Here is a 20203-nt window from a genome sequence, read left to right on the forward strand (position 1 = left end):
ATCAAAATAAATATTGTTTTAATCAGTCAATCCTAATAATATGTAAAAATCAAATATTTGAAGTAGTTAAAATAGAATTAATTTATCAAAATAAGTATTGTTTTAATCAATCCATCTTACTGCTCAAAGTAAACTTTCTGCTAACGGATAAGATCACAACAGTCCGACCCGATTACACCTTGAAAATATCTCTGACTATCAGCCAACACGATAAGACTAAACACTAACACGAATACAAATCGAGTCATATCATACATATGAAGTAGAAAAAAAACTATCACCATAGCCTTGACTTAGCCATCCCAAATCAAACAGAGCAAGAAATCAAGAACTTCTTTTTCATTGTTCTTAACAACTCCAATAATTTATGACCTAAAACACAACGAATTGAGATGATCTTCTACTGATAACCAACATAATGGAAAGTATTTTAAGCGCTATATAAGAGGCAAGCATTGGTAATACCAAGGACGAAGCAACGCCACAAAATTTGGCAAAAAATGAGAATCGTTAAAACTTCCAAGTGAGAGCGAAGCATGTGGTAAAAGTAGCAGAAGTAGTGTGAGGGAAGTGCCTACTAACAGCGGCGGATTCAGGTGGGGTCGAGTGGGGTCGGCCGACCCCACCATCGCCCCCGGACTGCTGCCGGAAAGTTTGCCTTCGACCCTACGGCGTCCGTTCCTCAACCCCTTTACAGCTTTACCCCACGCAGCGTCTGAGATCTGACAGCGGCATCGCACAGCAATGGAGGTGGCGACCGAGAAGGTGAGAGAGGAAGAGAGGCTTTTTTCAGATTTGTTTTGAAGAAGAGATACGGGTTTGTTGTGGTGATGAGAATTGGTTAGTTGGTAGATAGAAGTCTTCTCCACTTAGTAGTATTACTTTTATTCCTATATTAATTACATAGAAGAGAATAGGTGGCTCCGTTAAAAATTGACACATTTCTATTCTAACTACCTAGAGTTTAATTTTAAAATAACGTTTGAAATTTTATTTCCTTATTTGTATTATTTCAAATATATCAAGCAAAAATGTAATGATATCTATTTTGGCCCAACTTTTTAAACAATTTTTACAATTAGTCAATTTTGTATAAAATACTATATTGATATTTCAACACATTAATTTATTTAAATTAAAAAAACATACTTTAATAATAATACTACTCCTACTATAGAGTGATTAGTGATATATCTTAATTTTTTCTAATTTTTGTTATATAATTTAACATTTCAACTTTATTATATAAGAATTATTTTTAAAAAATTCAATTTTCTATATTTTTTTATGTTATAGAAAAAATTGTGTTATTTCCAGAATAAAAAAAATAATGTATATCAAATTACTCCATCCGTCCCACTTTAGGAGTCCCATTAGGCTCGGCATGGATTTTGAGAAATGTAAAAAAAGTTAGTGAAAAAAGATAGTGAAATATGAGTTACTTTTATACAATATTATTTTTATATAATAAAATGTTAGTGAAAAAAAGTTAGTGGAATATGGGGCCTATTACAATTTTCAACTGACACTCCTAAAGTGGAACACCAAAAAATGATAAACCATGACTTGGGATGGAGAGAGTATTTATTTTAATACTCCTTATTTATATTTTTCGACCCCACGATATACAATTCCTGGATCCGCCATTGCCTACTAAGCTCAACGCAGCGTAATGTGCAGCATAATAAAGCCTCGAAAATAGTCGTACTCTACAGGCAAACTATACATATGAAGCAGACATAGGAAAAATAGAAGCTAAAAACACATAGATACCCCATGGCAAGTATCAGTTTCTATGTATATATAACTTAAAAGAGGTGCATCATGAGCAATCAGTGCATGGATTGGCGTGGGGCACGGGGTCGGACTGGAGTCTTAGATGGGCTAACTCTGCAAGTGCGAATATCTCGGATTAATCATTTACCACGAGGAGAGACTGTCACATAGATTGAGTGAATGGATAGGTACGAACCTTATGGGCAGTGATCCTAAGACTGCTCCACTGCAGTTCAGCGCTGCTATTGCACTCTCCGCCTGAAAAGGGGGAGATCAGTTGCATCAAACATGCATGCCGATAGCACGACTTATTCGGATTTACAATAAACAGGAGACACAATTTGAATTGAGAATATACAATGTGAAGTTGAGATGATGTATCAAGAAAGGACCGATCCAGAAAGTGTCGTACGTTCTACATGTAAAGATTACTGGAAACTAATTCTTAGCCCTCCCGAGAGTATAGTAGGAAAACTCCTAGTTGGAAACAGCATAAGAAGGGGGCTAACTTATCGAAACATCATCGTGCCAGATAAGAAATGGATCACACTTGCATGTCACAACAAAGTATAAAAATCAAGAGGAAGAACTGAGTAAAACCTGCATAAGGTTGCAAAAATATATTGTTCACTGTGAAAGGAATGTACGAAGATCTTATGATACAAATTCAGTAGCAATATGTGGTCTTATTTGAAAAATTAATGTACTATACTCATACTAGGCATGCTAAATGAAAGCAATATTACTATATGTAATTTTGTGGAATCTTATTAAAAGCTAAAAACCAACTACAATGAAAGAAAAGGAACTAACTGAATCTATAACAACACTAAATAGGCGTATGGTTCAACATTTGCAACTATTGTTACTTCTATCCTTAAATGAATCAGAGAAAAAAAATAGGGGCAGGGCTAATGTCAAGCAGCACAATCTGAGACAATTATCCGAAAGTGTTGACACGATTGTCTAAAATCTCACCAGTGAACCTCTCAGATATAAGCACGTTTCTATATTGCATCAAACAGATATCATGGTTGACCCATTTATCTATCATGGACTCCCAAAATATATTAGACCCGTAATCATGAAGGCCTTTCTTCACTGATTATTAACATTTGTTCCTTAGCTTCCTAATTTGTCCGACTCGCACTAGAAGAAGCATCGTAGAGTGAAAAGGTAAAGAAAAAGGGAAAGATAGTGAAAAAACATGTACATAAAATGGGCAACAACAGCACTGCATCTTTCCGGAATAAAAGTGTCCAAACAAATTTGTATGGTTGAGTATGGCACAATAAAGCAAGGTATTTTGCAAGCTCATATATAACAAAAGTAGAAACATAATGGCAGCATCTATAGGCTCTAGCATGTCTACACGTCAAATGACATACGCTTGAATATGTTGAAGAGGATTGGCGATGTCAGGATTTGTCAAAAAGTTTGTTACTAAAGTTTTGCAAAAGAAATGGTACCATGCAATATGTGGATGGTTGACCATATGCTAAACCAACAATAGGTTGAAAGAATAAATATTGGCATTTAGTGCGAAAGGAAATTTGATGCAACAATGTTTCCTTACACAATTCTTGACTAAGGGAATAAATCAGCCCTCAGCAGCACTGTTACTAAGTATACTATACATTACGATATTCACAAATAGTAACAGATTTTCCTCTATTAGACAGCACTCAGCAGCACTGTTACTAAGTATACTATACATTACGACATTCACAAATAGTAACAAAATTTTCTTTATTAGACACGAACAGAAGATGGTACTCTAATATGTCCAACAAATTTTTCCTTATACAATTCTTAACTAAGGTAACAGATTAGCACTCAGCAGAACTGTTGCTAAGTATACTATACATTACGACATTTACAAATAATGTAATAGATTTTCTCATGCAATGTCAAGTTTGGCAATAAAATAATGACTTCTCGTGCTACAACAAATAAAGAATGGGGGGGGGGGGGGAGCCTGTTGTTCTTACCATCACAAACTCCACAAAAGCTATTCGAGTTGAGTGATGATAATCACCAAGTAACCTCAAATGATAAACCTGTGTCAACAGATGCATTTCATGAATTATAACAATTTCAATAATGAGTTGTTCAGGGGTATCATGAGCAGTTACAAACCTCTCCGCAAATACACTCAAAGAAGAGTTTGACGACTGCTTGATTGACCTACATCAAGCAACAATAAATCACTTTTTGTGCCTGGCAAGAAATTGCTCATTGACACCACACGGAAAAAATTTCTGAAAACCAAAGTACCTTTTTATCTATGTTTGTGCAGTAGATAGTTCTTGCACACATCTCCCTTTCATCCTCAGACTAGTTCACGAAAAAGAAACACTCGGCGTGTCATTGTTGAACTAACTATTGCTTTCACGTGTCTAGCAAGTAAAAGAAAAAAGGAGAGAAAATTTCTTACCCTTGGCAATAATGTTGGATTAACAGGGGCAATAGCAGTTTTGGAAGGTAGCGCTTTCACAGGATAATAGCCGAGCATAATTCCAGCTAAGCTCAAAGCATTCATTGCCCCTTCTGCTCGTTAGCGACAAACAACTTGATGTGAGAACGTTAGAAATTTAATGAAATACACACAAAAGGTACAATGTCCATACCCTCGTCAGTGAATTCAATGAAGGCAAAGCGAAGAACGGAATTGGGGTCACCACAAACACGGCAATCCACCACCTTCACTATGAAAATCATGGAAAACAATTACTACTATTTAGTAGCTAATGCTTGAAATAGTAACCATATTGAGGGCGTAAATATATTTACCTGTCCACAGCCAATGAAAAGCGGCGCAAGTTGCTCTTCGGTTACCTACATCCATCACAGCAAAACGCCTAATTTCATACGTTTTTAAAGGAATTGAATGATAAACCGGCCTCAAACCTAGATTCTCTTTACCTGGTGATCAATGTCAGAGACATAGACCGTCCGCCTAATCACGTCCTCTCTTTGAGCCATGCTCGTTCGGCTATTCATCCTCCGCTTCCCATTAACAAAGCCATTTTTCTTCTGCAAATCACAACACCATCACCATTACCAAACCTCTTAAAAAACTAAAACAACAGAGAAACACTATAGCAAGACAAAATACGTAATCATTGAACAACTCACAGTAAATAAAAATCAATATCCGAATCTCACTTCTTCGTATCCAGACAATTCGGGCTTCAACAAATCCATGAACTAAACAACCCCAAGCCATACTACATTAAACCCAACACATTCTCATCATCTATAGCCCTATATTTTCCAGCACCCAATCAAAAGGCGGTGGGAACTCAACACCCCAAAGCAAAATAAACACAACAGAAACAACAAAAAAGGAATCTTTGAAAGAGAATTCAACACACAAACACAATATCATTGATCACGTAAAATACCAACCCTTCTAAAAGAATTGGCAGTGGGAACTCCCGAGTTAACCTGCTGCTGCATCACAAAACCATTAGTGATGAACCCAAAATGCCCAGCCGCAGCCGCTGCAACAGCAGCAGCGTGAGGCGGCACCAGCAGCTTGTGCGACCCACCACCGAAGGCGGAGAGACGGCGGCACGAATTCCTTCGCCATCGGATTCAATTTCGACAGCATTTCCTCCAAATCCCGCATATCCCTCTCCCCTCCATCGTCGTCCTCCCCATCCATCTTCTTCTCCAAAGTTCCCCATTTCCATTGATAGTCAACTGATGATGGCCGTTAGGCATCTTATGGAAATTCTGATCAGCCGGCTTAGCTTCCTGCCCGTTAACCACCGTGTCGTAGTCGCAATTCGACGACGCAATTGCGTTAGCTCCGGCATTCTCCATCACAGCCATGATTAAAGAATCACGCTTTTTTCCCGCTCTTTCACTTTTTCACGCTTTTGAAATGGAGAGTAAAATGTTTTTTTTTATTTAGAAATTGTAAGTTCAAGCCCTATGCTTAAGAGATAAAAGAATCATTATCTACTTTCCTTTCAATTTGCAAGTCGGTATTTGAATTACTCGACTATATGATACTCTCCATTTCATGTTAGTAATGTTTTTTTTCAGCACAAGAATTAAAAAATAGATATTAAATATATTAAATAAAAAGATAATAAAGTATTAGGAAATAGATAAAAGCAAAGAGAAAAAATAAGAGATGGAAAATGTGTTGGTACTTTTTATCAAAAAGGGAAATAATTTTGTTATTATGGAATGTTTAAAAATAGAAAAATAACTAAACTATCATAAAATGGATGTAATAATAAATAAATAGTAGTGTATTAATATTATTAGAAAGAGATTAAATGTGAAGTTAAGTATGAATGGATGTGGATGATATATTATGAATATATAGTAGATGAAATAGATAGTTGCATGAATGAATGGAATACAGTAAATCATAAAAAAATGATAGTACTAATATTGTGTGAGGAGGTGCCACGTGTAACGTGGCTTTTGTATCTAAATCATAAAAAGCATGACATTTGTCTTTATTAGAAGCGTGATACTATCAATTGGAACCTTACACACCTCGTTTATCTCATGCGTGCTTAGTTGCTTTCTTCCAATTTATTTATTATACTAATCTTCCCTCTCACATCAATGTCTGATGGTCTTAGTATCTAAAAAATGACGATAAATTTATAGACTATATTGAATTATGTAAGTTTGCAACACATTTCCTATTGTTATTGAGATGTTTGTGTTTATTCATAACGTAATATAGTCTATAAATTATTAATATAATTTATGCAGAATATAAGAACAATATAATTATACTGAGTAATAAATAAATTAGAAATTAATGGTTTAAAATAAGCATCAAAATAGTAACCTAGTGCTGACTGCTGACCACTAGTTTGAATTTCAAATATATGCATGTAGAAATAAATCATTTAAATTATCACATAAACATACTCATATCAAAACAGTTGTTTTCTTTTCCAAATAGCACGTTGAATTTGACCAAAATTAGTTATGGTGACCGATGCATTAAATGCTAGCTATTTTGTATGTGAATATGTGAAAAGAAGTTATTCTACTTGATATGCATTTATTTTTACAATACTATCAGTATCAATCAAAGAGTTGTTGTCACAAAAATGAATCTAGATACATCGATTTTTTTTAAGTTAAAGAGCGACAATAAATACGAGTACTATAAAAAATAACCATAAAAGAGTAACATGAAGCTTAAATGCAAAATCATTGCATCAATTAACACAAAATGACAATCTTGAATTTCAAATTAAAATTTACTACCTCCGTCCCCCAAATATTGTCTCACTTTGACCCGGCACGGGATTTAAGAAATGTAATGAAAAGTGAGTTAAAAAAGTTAGTGGATTGTGAGTCCTACTTTTATATATTAGTTTTATAATAAAATATGAGTAGGAATGAGTTAGTGGAATATAAGTTCCACTACAAAAAATGGTAAAAAGTTAAATGGGACAAACTTTGAGGGACGGACAAAAATGAAAAAATGAGACAAACTTTTAGAGACGGAGGAAGTACTGTATAGCTGAAGAGAAAAGAAAAGAGACGAGGGGTTGGTGGAGGAAGGAAAGGAATATATCATTATTGAGGTTAGGTAATACTATCAAGAAAGCCTTCTAAATGCATGTTAACACCTAATCAAAGAAAGTGGCTATCAAGCTTAATACAAATGCTTTTTTCTTACATCTCTCTCTCAAAATACTATTATGAGAATTTTCTATTTTTTAAAATTTATTTAGACTGAGACACTTTAATACGCCAGACAAAATAAACTTTATAGTAATAGATAATGTGAGACACATATTAATGTTAGCACTATGAAGACATGCCAATAAACATTATCACGGGCTAATTTCTTACAAGAAAAATTTCTTACAAGAAAATATAACAGAACAAAATATAAGAATAACTATGACCTCTAATCATAAGCAATAGTGGGAATTGATTAGGGTCCTAAAAAATTAATACATATTTTTTACCCCCAAAGGAAAATTACATTATTCTACAAACTAGGAAAATAAACTGAAATTTTAAAATGATAAACAAGGAATTTTCATCGATAAAGGTGACCCAAATATAGAGCTATACAAAATATAAAGAAACATATTTTCTCTCTCTTGGCGGTCAAAAAAAGGATATCCAAAAAATGTAATAAAAATTTTATCATACAATGGTCAATGAAATAACTAAAATCCAAAAGAAGGGCCTAAACGGCTAACCATATATATACATAAATCACCAAAAAAACAAAAATAAAATTCTCACACACACACACATCATAATGTGAAATAGGAATTTCCACATCATAAAGAGCATGAAGTAGCACACTCTTTTGCCCGCTTAATTAACTACTTGATTAATGTACTCCAATGACTAAAATTAGTGGACCACTAAACCTAATTAACTTATATTAATGAGATATAAAAGATGATCAAGCAGGATCCCACTTTGTCTGACAATATTTCAATCTCAGCCGTTGAAGAAGGGCCATGAATTTCTTTGTGGGCACCTCTTGAAATTAATTACAATATACGTGGCCAAATTGCAATTTCACTTGCTATGGCGACAATTCATCACCCTCCAAATATGTATAGGAGCTTATGATTGTGACATAAATGTAGCAAACCATGTGTGCAAATCCTATTTTAAATTGGGATTTTATGTGAATAAGTAAATAGAAATATATTTGCAACAACATGGAAAATGCAACATTTTTTTTCCTTGCGGTAATCATAATTAACTAATCATTAAAGTCAGCATACTGTACATAATGTATTCAACTGTTTCTTCCATGACTTGTACAACCTATGAATGTGACATTAGCAGCATATTCTCAACTTTGATCCCATCAATGCTTTCATTTTCCATAAATCAACATCATACTTCTACAAGCAATGCATTGCAATTGGAAGAATCTGGTTTAAACTGGGGAAGGTGACAGAAAATATTGCGGTTGCGATCTATGTAGAAGTATGCCGCAGAAGGGACAGTATGGTGTCGAAGTATGCTTGTGAGTAGGAGACTCTATGAAAGACTTGAAATCGGAACGATACGTGGGCATGGCAAACAAAATGGTGGGCGCCATCTTTGAAGCCCGTCTGTGGCAACACATACAATACCAGGAGGGCTTAGTTGGTAGAACCTGGAGAGTAACTGCACACCTTTGAAGCTTGTGCGTTCGATTAACCCCATTTTTGTCTATTGATCCGGAGCAAGTTGCGTACTCAGTTGATTCGAATGGCACAATGCCTGTGCAGAAGTGGCAGCGCTCATGCACTTCATGTTCTGAGGTTTCCTCTAGTTTCCCGATGAGAAATGAAATAGATGTGATATCCTATGTAAAAGAAGGCGTAATTAACAAACCGATGAACACTAGAAAAACAACATATTGCGAATGCTTAGCCTTATTCAAACAGCATACGTTGAATAATATAATTTTGTGATAAACAACATCCAACGAAAATAATGGGGAGTGGAGATGCAGCAAACATTAAGAATTAAACAGTCGAACTAGTAGAGATGGTATACCTCTTCTTAACCTCTCTAATTTCTGCTGCAAGGAATATGTATTCGTCTTTCACATTTTGCAAAAGCCACTGCTTCATCTGTGGCAATCCATCACCTCCAACTCCGGAAAATTCTTCTGATGAAATACTAATGCTGACAAGCCTCAACAAGAGTTCTTTTTCACAGCTAAGTAGAAAGTCCATCCACAGATTTATTTCTTCTTTCTTGTCACAACTCGAGCCTTCTAATACATGTTCTTTTCCGCTCACGTTCTCTGTCATGAATTCTTTAAGCACCACTTCCCTGCTGATTATGTTTATGCGGTGCAACTGACGGGATGAGTGCATGGTCCGAAGCTTAGGCGCTTCAGACAATAATTTATGAGATATTTCACACTTGGATCCTAAGCAAGATGCCAGCCATTTCAGCAGGATATGCTCTACATACTTGGGTGCAGACTGCTTGAAGGCTCGGAGAGCTGCCACGATATCAAAAATGTTCAGAAGCCTGTTGGGGTTCTCATACTTGTTAAGACGCCCGAGTATATTCATTTCCCACCAAGTCAGTTCTTTCTCCGGGAATCCAGGAAATGTTTCCTTTGCTATCTCTGAAAATGTAATAACAAAAGGGTCCAATTGTTGGCCTCCAACCCAAAGGAACTCAACTGCAGATTTATGAGATCTGAAACATTTATGACAATATTTCTACATTAATTAATGGTATGAAAGAGGATGCGCTGCTTTCTCACACTTCAAAAATATTTCTAATATCATTTTATTGGTTTCTCTAAGGGTGAGTTAATGACTACTATGTGCAGACTAAACTCCTAGGCAGTTAGTTTTGACATTTTTGCAGAATACCAAAGATATTTACCACAGTGGATATGGAAATTATATTGACAAATGCAAATATTAGGTGAATATACCACCATGTATCTCTTGGCGCATAAATATGCCCAAGTGTAGGTATATATTAACAACAGGCTACAAAAAAAGAAGTCTAAAAACTCACCTTCCTTCATACATCGGATCTAGTAGATCACTGTCATATCTGCGAACCTGCAACGAGAGGGCATACACTTTTCAACCATCCATTCTGCCTAAGGCTGTTGTATAGGAAAACATGATGCCTGTATTTATCTATCTCATTAGCATATTACTATTTATAAGCATTACTTTCATTCCCAAAACTGCTCTTTACATTCACTGCCTTAATTGTAAATGTTGGCTTTTCATGATACTTCTGGCTATAATAAATAAGGAGAGGACAAAATATCATACCACAACAACTGCCAAATTTCCAGGAGATACCGATAGACCAAAGCAAGAGTCTAATGCATGAGCGAACTGTATTTTTTGTTTAGTATTAGTTCACAAACAAAGACAATCTCTTCAAACCAGGAAAGGTGATCTCATACCTCTGTGGAGCTCTTCAAACCAGGACTGCTTCGGGAAAGTGGCACTTCAGACAGAGAATCTCCAACGAAAGTCCAGCTCTTCAAGGAGTTATTCTAGAATTAATGAAAATTTATGTAAAACAGTTAAGTTAGTTGCCTAGAGAATCACTCTCTTTTTTGTTAACTTTTAAGACTTTTAGCATCATAAGACAAAGCAGCAATGACAATTATCAGAAAGATTTGGTAAGCAACCCAATAGCCAATGGTAATAAAACATGATGTACTATGACATAAGTCGCATAATTTTCAAGCGTGGAATGTTTTATCGGACCATCACCTGACATAAGTGACATAATACATTTACTATCGAATATTGTACCTGACTACAACTGTACAAACAACGTCCATCAAACGCCCAAGCTAAACCAGAAACCTGATGTTTATTTCAAAAAAAAATTTACTCATAAATATTCAAGTGGCCAAAAAACAGTAGTGGAAACTTACCGTGCTGTCATGTGTATTATAACAGCCAATATTGTCAAATTTGCCAGTAGATGTGTCAAGGGTACACAATTCAAAGGATCCGGAACTTTTGCCAATAGCCAAGAACTATTTCGTTGGTGATCGAGCGGGCACAGTAAGTGAAAGTACAGATATCACAGAAGAATCAACAGTCGCAACCTAATTTGATGAAATTGCTAATTTTAAGATAAGACCAAAATGAATCACGTATAAAACCAAGACACTGAGATGCAATTCTGACCACCCTCAACAATGATAATGAATCATTGATAACTTCAGACGCCTTGAGTAATTTTTCACCATTTACGAGCCAGATCTTCACACTATAGCATAAAATAGGGAAATATAATCATGTCAGTAATTACTCATGTGCATTGTTAATAACCTTAATATGGTAGTTACTCACGTGGTGATTATTTAAGAGCAATCAAAATTCTACTAATTTTAGAGGTTAGCCGGAAGGTAATATAAAATTACGCACCTACCATCAGAACTCCCAGTAACCAATGCAAACTGGGTGTTTGAATCATTAGACCCATATCTAACCCAACTAATTGTTGTAATCCAGCTATCATGTGTCTTCTCAAGGCCAACAAGTCGAACCTCACTCGCGTGCCCAGCATTATCAGTAGAATAGCACTCAGGTGCACGAACTCTCCACAATGAAATTTTACTGCACTTTCCACCAACAACAAGAATTGAGCAGCAATTAGAAGAGTTAGAAGGAAAAGCCACATCGTTTCCAGATGTCTCCAGAATTGGAGACCAAGCAATAATAAGTGACATTAGCATTTCATTGCGAGAAGCATATTGCTGTGCAGATATTAATGGAAGACAGTCTTCTGTCACTTCCTCCAGAGGGTCCCCTTCATAGAAAGAGGAGGAAACAATTTGCCAATTGTTCTTCTCACCCAAATTTTCATGGTCTTCTGATACTACCTGATAAACGATATCAAGAGAAACATTAGTGTTTAATGAACTTTAAGAGTAATGGATAAAGAGATATTGAGAATGCCCAATTAGAAATTAATCCAGCAGCACAAAATCACTGGTTCAATGTGGATAATGATTACTGGATATCTGTCTATAGGGAATTAGAAAGTCGATGAAGAGGGCACATTACATTAGCTGTTTTTTGTATTCTACGGTTGACACACTTTGCAGTATCTTGTCTTGGTATAACCTGTACAAGAAAAGGCAAAATAATTACAAATGAGTGAGGGTGAATGCATAGTATGCCATGAATAATGAATGATCTGTAGCATATGCCACATATGAAACCAATAGCAACGACTCACGTCAGAACCTTCCAAGGGTACAATTTGACACTCCCCAAAATTGGTGCTCTTGTAGTAATTATATAACACTTCAGATACATTCACAACCTTCAGAGACCAAAACAGGAGAAGAAAACTAAAATCAGTCAACATTATATAGAATCTAATCTTAGTTTCATTGCATGAGCTTCAGAAAATAAGATTATAGAGTTAAGGATCCCTCAAATCATGCTGATTAAGAGATTGTAAATTGAAGCTTCACTATATACATACTTCTATCCACTTCGGAGAACAATGTGGACAGCGGTAAAGCTTCACATGCCCGCTGGTGGTGCAAAGAGCAAGCAAACAACTGCCTCATTTATTTGGGGATAGGGAGAGGGTGATACAATACAGTATAGATGCTGAGTTTTGTTGCTGAGTTTCCATTGAAATTGTATTTTTGCTTCATTCTTGATTACATTAATTACTATCATTAACATTATACTTATTGTAAAATGGTAACAATAACCACACTTAATTTATGTGTCATTAAAATTCTGAATGAAACAGATTTCGAAATCAAAATTAAACTAGTATGCAAAATTGGGGAGGACAATAGAGGTGAGATTCAATATTTTTAGTTTTAAATTTTGATGCAAATTCTTAATTACTACTCATATCTGGTACAATCAAATATATGGTTGATTAAATAGTTCATTGTCTTTTAAATCACAAAATAATCACTTTTAGATTTATTTCATTCATTTTAAATTTTGAATAACAAATCACAAAATTTCAAAATTTCTGCCAATTTGCATGTAAAGTTTATAATTTTCACCAATTGCTTATATTGCATATTGACTTAAAAATTCATTCATAAATAATAAAATTTATTCTGATTTTATAGTCTGACTTATTGATATATTCTTCAATTCTTTTAATTTGATTTGATTGTTAATGATGACTCTAACTACTCACATGTAATTCTATTGCAAAAAAAAAAATTAAACTTCCTAATTTAAATAGTTTCATGTAAATAAATCTATTCTAATTTATATAATTCCATTGTAAATAAATTTATAAATTTTTTATTATAATTTATGGATTAATTTTTACGACATAGAAAAATACTTGAACCAAATTTTATGATTTTTCTAACAGTTTACACAATACTCCTTATACTAATAAAAGTATTTAAACAAAATCAATTTTCTTCTGCTGTGCCGCCGCCGTCTTCAAGTCATCATCTCCACAAGCCCTGATTCCTGCGCAGAAATACTGAATAAGTGAATGTAAAGCAGAGTCCATCCACAGCTTGTTGCAATAACCTGGTAATCCTTTACTCTAATTACACTTTGCCTTTTTTACTTTTCCAAATTTTCCAATGCTAGCTGCGGAAACATTATAACCTAGTTATTCCCCTTCTTTTTATAGTTTTTTGAAATTTTGTTATCATAAGAGGATGATATCGTTTGTTTCTTCACTATGAAATTCAATTGATTTGGTAGAGTTTATTTCATCCTCTAAATTGGATTCCCAGGAACCCAGAATGGACATCAAGTCCATCCTCAAAGATATTGAATTTTTGGGTAAGATTAAGTCTCTTTACATTTACTACTACTTTACAATCCATTTTATTAGATCTTTGCTATTAACCATTAAGCATGCAAATTTCTTGGAGCTGTTGTTATAGGAAAAAAAACATTGACAATGTGATTCATATCTATTGTTGTATGGAAGCATCTGATGGTTCTGTATACAAGAGAGCTTTTGATATTACCTTTGGATATTTGACTTATTGTTTGCTGGAATATCTTTCTAGTGATGAAATACATCAATTCTTTAAAATTTTCTCTGAACAATGAAGGCAAATGAATTCAATATCTTTTTAAATGAATCCGTTCATAGGACTAGTTGTATTCATTAGAAATTGCTCCATGACGGTTCAAGGGTTTGTTGTTGAATGTGTTGAATAATGCAAAATAAGGTTTGGAGAACATTACTATCATAATAGGTTTAGATTTTAGTTGAAGTTCACTAAAATGTAATATTTCTTGATATTTTGCACCCTTGACTGGAATTACTCCTCCCTCTTACTGTGAACTCATTCCTTGTGTGTATACTTGTATTGGATAGGCAAATGAATCCGATTATCATTTTGAATGAATCCGTTCACCCGACTAGTTGTATTCATCAGAAATTGCCCCATGAGGGTTCTAGAGTTTGTTGTTGGTTGTGTACAATCATAGTAGTAATTCATAAAAATGAGAGGTGGAGAGGGAAACTAGCTTTAGTAGTTTTTTTTCTTGTTCTAATTTGGACTTAGTTTACAACTCCTTGAATAAATTTATGATGCATAAACCGGATAGGACGGAGGGACCCTACCTACCTAATGACTTTATATTTGCTTTATATTTGTATGGAATTATAATTTTTGTTTTAGACTTTGGTAAATGAATAAAGATATGTAGTCATAGTATGACTAGCAATAAATAATATTTTAATAAAATTGAGGTTTTATTCAATATTTAAATAGGTTTGCGTTGTTATGTCATTCTATTTGTTCTAGAGAGGGGATGATTTAACTAATAATAAAGGGAGAACAATAATTATAAGAGCATTATCAAATGAATCATATATTTTATATGTATTGAAATTTTAAAACCACGGTGATGGATAGTGTAACACCCGAAAAAATAAAGGAGAAAAAAAAATCAAATTAATCCTCTTAATTCTAATCTAATAATATCTATCACTGTTCAATATCAAATCTACGGTAGTTATCTCAAATTTCTTCAACCACCAAATCCATCAATATCTATCAGTTTTGCCTATATATATAATTCTCCTAATTCTATCACCATACGGTTTCTCCCTATCTCCACCCACCTGAAAAATCTACAACAACCAAATCCAATCTTTATAGATATACATACCTTGATATATATATATATATATATATATATATATATATATATATAGTTGTGATCATATGATAACCCCTAAATATCGTAATAACCCTATAACCAAATCTGAACCACACATATTTTCTAATCTTGTGGTTGAGATTCAAACTTAGATTTACTTCATAAAAAAGGCGCGGGGGTTTCCTGTTCGGTTCTTTCGTTCTAATCTGAATTTCGCTCCATTCGTTCTCTCTTTCTCAGTTCGATTCTTTCCTGTTCTCCGCGATTTGGTTTCATATTTCCATAATCTCCAGATTTCCATAATCTCCAGATTTCCTTCCGATTATTTCCATAGACTCCAAATTTCCTTCCGATTATTTTCACAGACTCCAGATTTCCTTCCGATTTGGTTCATTATTCCATAATCTCCAGATTTTCATTGATTATCTGTTCAATAGCTGTCAGAATTTGCTTCGATGGAGAACGTAGCAAATAACGAAGGTAACAATCATTATCTATTATTTAGCTTATTGATTGTGTTCATATTTTAATTTATTGATAGTTTTGCATGATAGAATGATACTTTCAGCAGATAGAATGATAGGTATTTTGGTGTAAAAATGACAATTTTGTTTAATAAAATGATACTTTTACATGATAAAATGATAATTTATGTGGATAAAATGACAGTAACCTTATAAAAATGATAGTTTTTTCCGGATAGAATGATACTCTGAGTTGATAAAATGATACTTTTGGCTTATAAATGTTAGGTTTACTGCATAAAAAGATAGTTTTGCCGGATATAATGATACTTTCAGCAGATAGAATGATAGGTATTTTTGGTGTATAAAATGACATTTTTGTTTAATAAAATGATACTTTTACCTGATAAAATGATAATCTAAGCGGATAAAATGACAGTAACCTTATAAAAATGATACTCTGAGTTGATAAAATGATACGTTTACTGCTTTGTAGGTTTGTATATTATGTATTGTGCCGATTATGTGTTAAGATGATACTTTTGGCTTATAAATTTTAGGTTTGCAGCATAAAATGATAGTTTTGCCGGATACAATGACATTCTGAGTTTATAAAATGATACTTTTTCTGATGATAGTTTTTCCTGAAAAAATGATACTCAGAGTTGATAAAATGATACTTTTACTGATTTGTAGGTTTGTACATTCTTGTTTGTGATGATGCTTTGTAGCCAATGATTGGTATGAAATTCAATACATTAGTAGAAGCATCTGGTTTCTATGAACACTATGCCCGTTCAGTTGGTTTTGGCATTCGTAAACTGGGCAACAAATCAGTTCATGGTATTATTAAGTGGCAGTTTTTGGCTTGCAGCAAACAAGGCTCTAAGAGTTTTATACCTTGTCATGAATCAAAACAACTGAAGTGTCTGTTAAGAAGCGTAGGTGTCGGTAGTTTAGGTGTGAATGTCTTGCTAAGCTCAACTTGAGATATTTTTCAGATGGTATTAGCAGCGGTTATGAGGTTTATCAGTTTGTTGAGTATCATAATCACTTAATGGTTGCGGATGAGCATAGGCATTTTATGAAGGCCAATCGCAGTCTAGATCCTATCCATCGAAGTTTTATGGAGGATTGTGGCAGGTGTAATATTGGTCCCACTCAAACATTCAAACTTTTGAAGGAAATAATGGGGGACCTGAAAATGTTGGATGTGATATTATTGATATTAGAAATGGTTATCGTGATATTATGTCCAATATTGATGGTTCAGATGCTCAAATGATTTTTGATTATATGAGTTCTCAAAAGGAATTATCTGATGCCTTCTATTATGAAATTGAGATAGGATCTCATGGAAAGTTAACTAAACTCTTCTGGGCTGATGCTATTTCAAGACGAAATTATCATATGTTTGGAGATGTAATTTCATTTGATTCAATATACAACACTAACAGGTATATTACTTTTGTTGCTAAAAGACATAAAATGATACTTTTTGCTGATACAATGATACTTTTTGCTGATGCAATTATATTTCAGTGGATACAATGATACTTTTTGCTGATAAAATGATAGTTATAGCTGATAAACTGATACTTTTCTGTATGCATGAAAATATAACTCATTTTTATGTATGTTTTGAAGGTATTGCATGATTTTTGCTCCATTCACTGGAAAAAGATAACCATTCCAGAGCAGTTACATTTGGAGCTGGATTGTTATCAAGTAAAGGTAGAGACTCATATTCTTGGTTGTTTGGCTATTTTGTTCGATGTATGGGGGTTGCACCCAAAATGATTATCACTGATCAAGATTGGGGGATGAAACTTGCTGTTCAACAAGTACTTTTACAAACAAGGCACCGATGGTGCATGTGGCATATTATGGTTAAGGTGTCAGATAAGTAGCCTAAATCCTTGCTTGGTAGTGAAGATTTTGAAAAAGAGTTTAATGCATGTGTTTGGTTTGATTTGTTAGAGCCTGATGAGTTTGATATAATATGGAATGATATTATGGAACGGTATGGATTAGAAGACGTCCACTGGTTTGGATCGATGTTTGAAGATAGAGAATTCTGGGTTCCTGCTTATTTTCAAGATTTTCCCATGGGGTCACTTCTTAGGACAACATCGATGTCTGAATCAGAGAATAGATTTTTTATTAACTACACAAAGCCTCGTGCAAATCTTGTACAGTTCATGAATTTCTTTAACTGTGCTGTGGGAGATCAAAGGAATGCCAAATCACGATTGAACTACTTGGATTACTCAACTATTCCTGATTTGTCAACCCAATTGCCTATTGAGAAGCATGCATCTACAATCTACACTGATTCTATTTTCAAGCATGTACAACAGGAATAAGTATGGTATGTGAGATTGTTTCTATAACTGTAGAGGATAACATCAAGATGCATAAGGTCAAGGACCAATATAATAGAACATGGGATGTTAAGTATAATTGTAAGCAAGACACATTCCACTGTAGCTGTAAGAAGTTTTCCAGAATTGGTTTGTTATGTAGTTATATATTTTGTTTGTTGAAGAATAAGTCTGCTAATCTCATTCCTGAGAAATATTTTGGTCGAAGGTGGTGGAAGAGCTCTTGACTAAAGGCAGCCCATGGTCTACCATTTGAGGAGCAACTACCATTTGAACGTGAGCTCTAATTTTAACCTTATTTGTAAAAACTCTATTTTTCAGTCATTGAAATGATAGTATTTACTGTAATAATGTTATCTTTTACCTTGAAGATTTGGATGAAAAGCAGGAAGTTAAGAAACAGTTGTTCTCCAACTTTCATCGATTAGTCCAAAAGTCTGAGGAAGTATGGATCATATGTCTTTGTTATGTGCTGGTCTTGATGATTTGGAAGAGCATATATTTGGAAATTGTTCAACACCTTCAGTCATTGAAAAGAAAAAGATGGTTGAGAATTTTTAAGGAATGGCAGTACCTGATGTAATTGATGTACATGCTCCAGATGTTGTTCGTACCAAAGGATCGGCTAGTGACAGGGTATCAAAGAGGGAGAGTGCAATAAAGAAAGCAAATAAGCCAAAACGACGGTGTGGTAAATGTCATGAGATGGGTCATCATGATTCAAGAAATTGTGGTAGAGTCAATGAGAAGACAGATTGAAACCATTTGATATAAAATGATACTTTCAGCCGATAAAATGATAATTTCAGCCGATAAAATGATAGATATTTTTGGTGTATAAATGATAGGTTTACTGTATAAAATGATAGTTTTACCGGATAGAATGATACTCTGAGTTGATAAAATGATAAATGTTACTCGCAGCAGATAAAATGATATTTCTAACCTATAAAATGACAAAATGATACTTGCAACCAATAAAATGATATTTCTGACTGATAGAATGATACTTTGAGTTGATAAAATGATACTTTTGTTTATAAAATGATACATTCGTCATAAAATGACACTTTAACCTGATAAAATGATAATCTAAGCGGATAAAATGACAGCAACCTTATAAAATGATATATAAGCTGAAGAAATGGCATATAAGCTGATAAAATGACATAAAAATGATAAAATGATAGTTTTGCCGGATAGAATGATACTTTAAGTTGATAAAATGATACTTTTGGCTTATAGATGTTAGGTTCACAGCATAAAATGATAGTTTTACTGATATGTAGTTATGTACATTCCTGTTTGTAATGATGCTTTGAAGCCAATGATTGGTAGTTAAGATGATACTTTTGGCTTATAAATGTTAGGTTTACTGTATAAAATGATAGTTTTCCCGGATAGAATGATACTCTGAGTTTATAAAATGATATATGTTACTCGCAGTAGATAAAATCATATTTCTAACCTATAAAATGACAAAATGATACTTGCAGCCGATAAAATGATATTTCTGATTGATAGAATGATACTTTGAGTTGATAAAATGATACTTTTATTTACAAATGTTAGATTTATTGCATAAAATGATAGTTTTGACTGATAGAATGATACTCTGAGTTTATAAAATTTAACTTTTACTGATATGTAGGTATTTACATTCTTGGTAGTTAAGAAGATACTTTTGGCAGGCAAAACTATACAATCTAAAAAAATATTGTTTGATTTGCATCAACTTCTCTCGATTAATATTGATAGATGATGTTCCGTTTGATGTATTGAATAAAAGTATTGAATTTAATGAATATTGTTCGATTTGCTAAGGATGTCTCGGCATATAATTTGGAGACAATTTTACACAAGATGTCTATGATTATAAGTTTTTGGCCTTCACAAAATTAGTTTTGCATAATCTTGGGACAAGTTGTCTTAAACATTGTAGTAGCATTTTATATTTAAGATTTGAAGATCTGTGTAGTGA

General features: G+C 33.8%; 2 protein-coding genes and 1 pseudogene across 4 annotated transcripts; all 3 read right to left on the reverse strand.

Annotated features, from left to right (window-relative positions):
- Positions 1-1438: 1438 nt before the first annotated feature.
- On the reverse strand, positions 1439-5631 carry LOC121781929 (annotated as a pseudogene).
- Positions 5632-8460: 2829 nt separating this feature from the next.
- LOC121781931 lies at positions 8461-11422 on the reverse strand. 3 transcript variants are annotated; one of them, XM_042179634.1, is made up of 7 exons: positions 11171-11421; positions 11046-11099; positions 10688-10780; positions 10551-10616; positions 10282-10328; positions 9292-9951; positions 8461-9068 (listed from the first exon to the last, which is right to left on the reverse strand). In XM_042179634.1, exons 5-7 carry the CDS (start codon positions 10293-10295, stop codon positions 8684-8686), a joined length of 1059 nt encoding a protein of 352 aa, XP_042035568.1. In that variant the 5' UTR covers positions 10296-10328; positions 10551-10616; positions 10688-10780; positions 11046-11099; positions 11171-11421; the 3' UTR covers positions 8461-8683. The 3 variants fall into 3 exon arrangements, with proteins under 3 accessions (XP_042035568.1, XP_042035569.1, XP_042035570.1); XM_042179636.1 differs by having other exon boundaries at positions 8928-9097; positions 11171-11422; XM_042179635.1 differs by lacking the exon at positions 10551-10616 and having other exon boundaries at positions 11171-11422.
- Positions 11293-12894, reverse strand: LOC121781509. The gene is made up of 7 exons (XM_042179242.1): positions 12860-12894; positions 12739-12817; positions 12487-12573; positions 12312-12371; positions 11674-12127; positions 11430-11511; positions 11293-11347 (listed from the first exon to the last, which is right to left on the reverse strand). Exons 1-6 carry the CDS (start codon positions 12892-12894, stop codon positions 11507-11509), a joined length of 720 nt encoding a protein of 239 aa, XP_042035176.1. The 3' UTR covers positions 11293-11347; positions 11430-11506.
- Positions 12895-20203: the final 7309 nt, after the last annotated feature.

The sequence above is a fragment of the Salvia splendens genome, chromosome 20 (assembly GCF_004379255.2).
Source record: "Salvia splendens isolate huo1 chromosome 20, SspV2, whole genome shotgun sequence".
Lineage (NCBI taxonomy): Eukaryota > Viridiplantae > Streptophyta > Magnoliopsida > Lamiales > Lamiaceae > Salvia > Salvia splendens.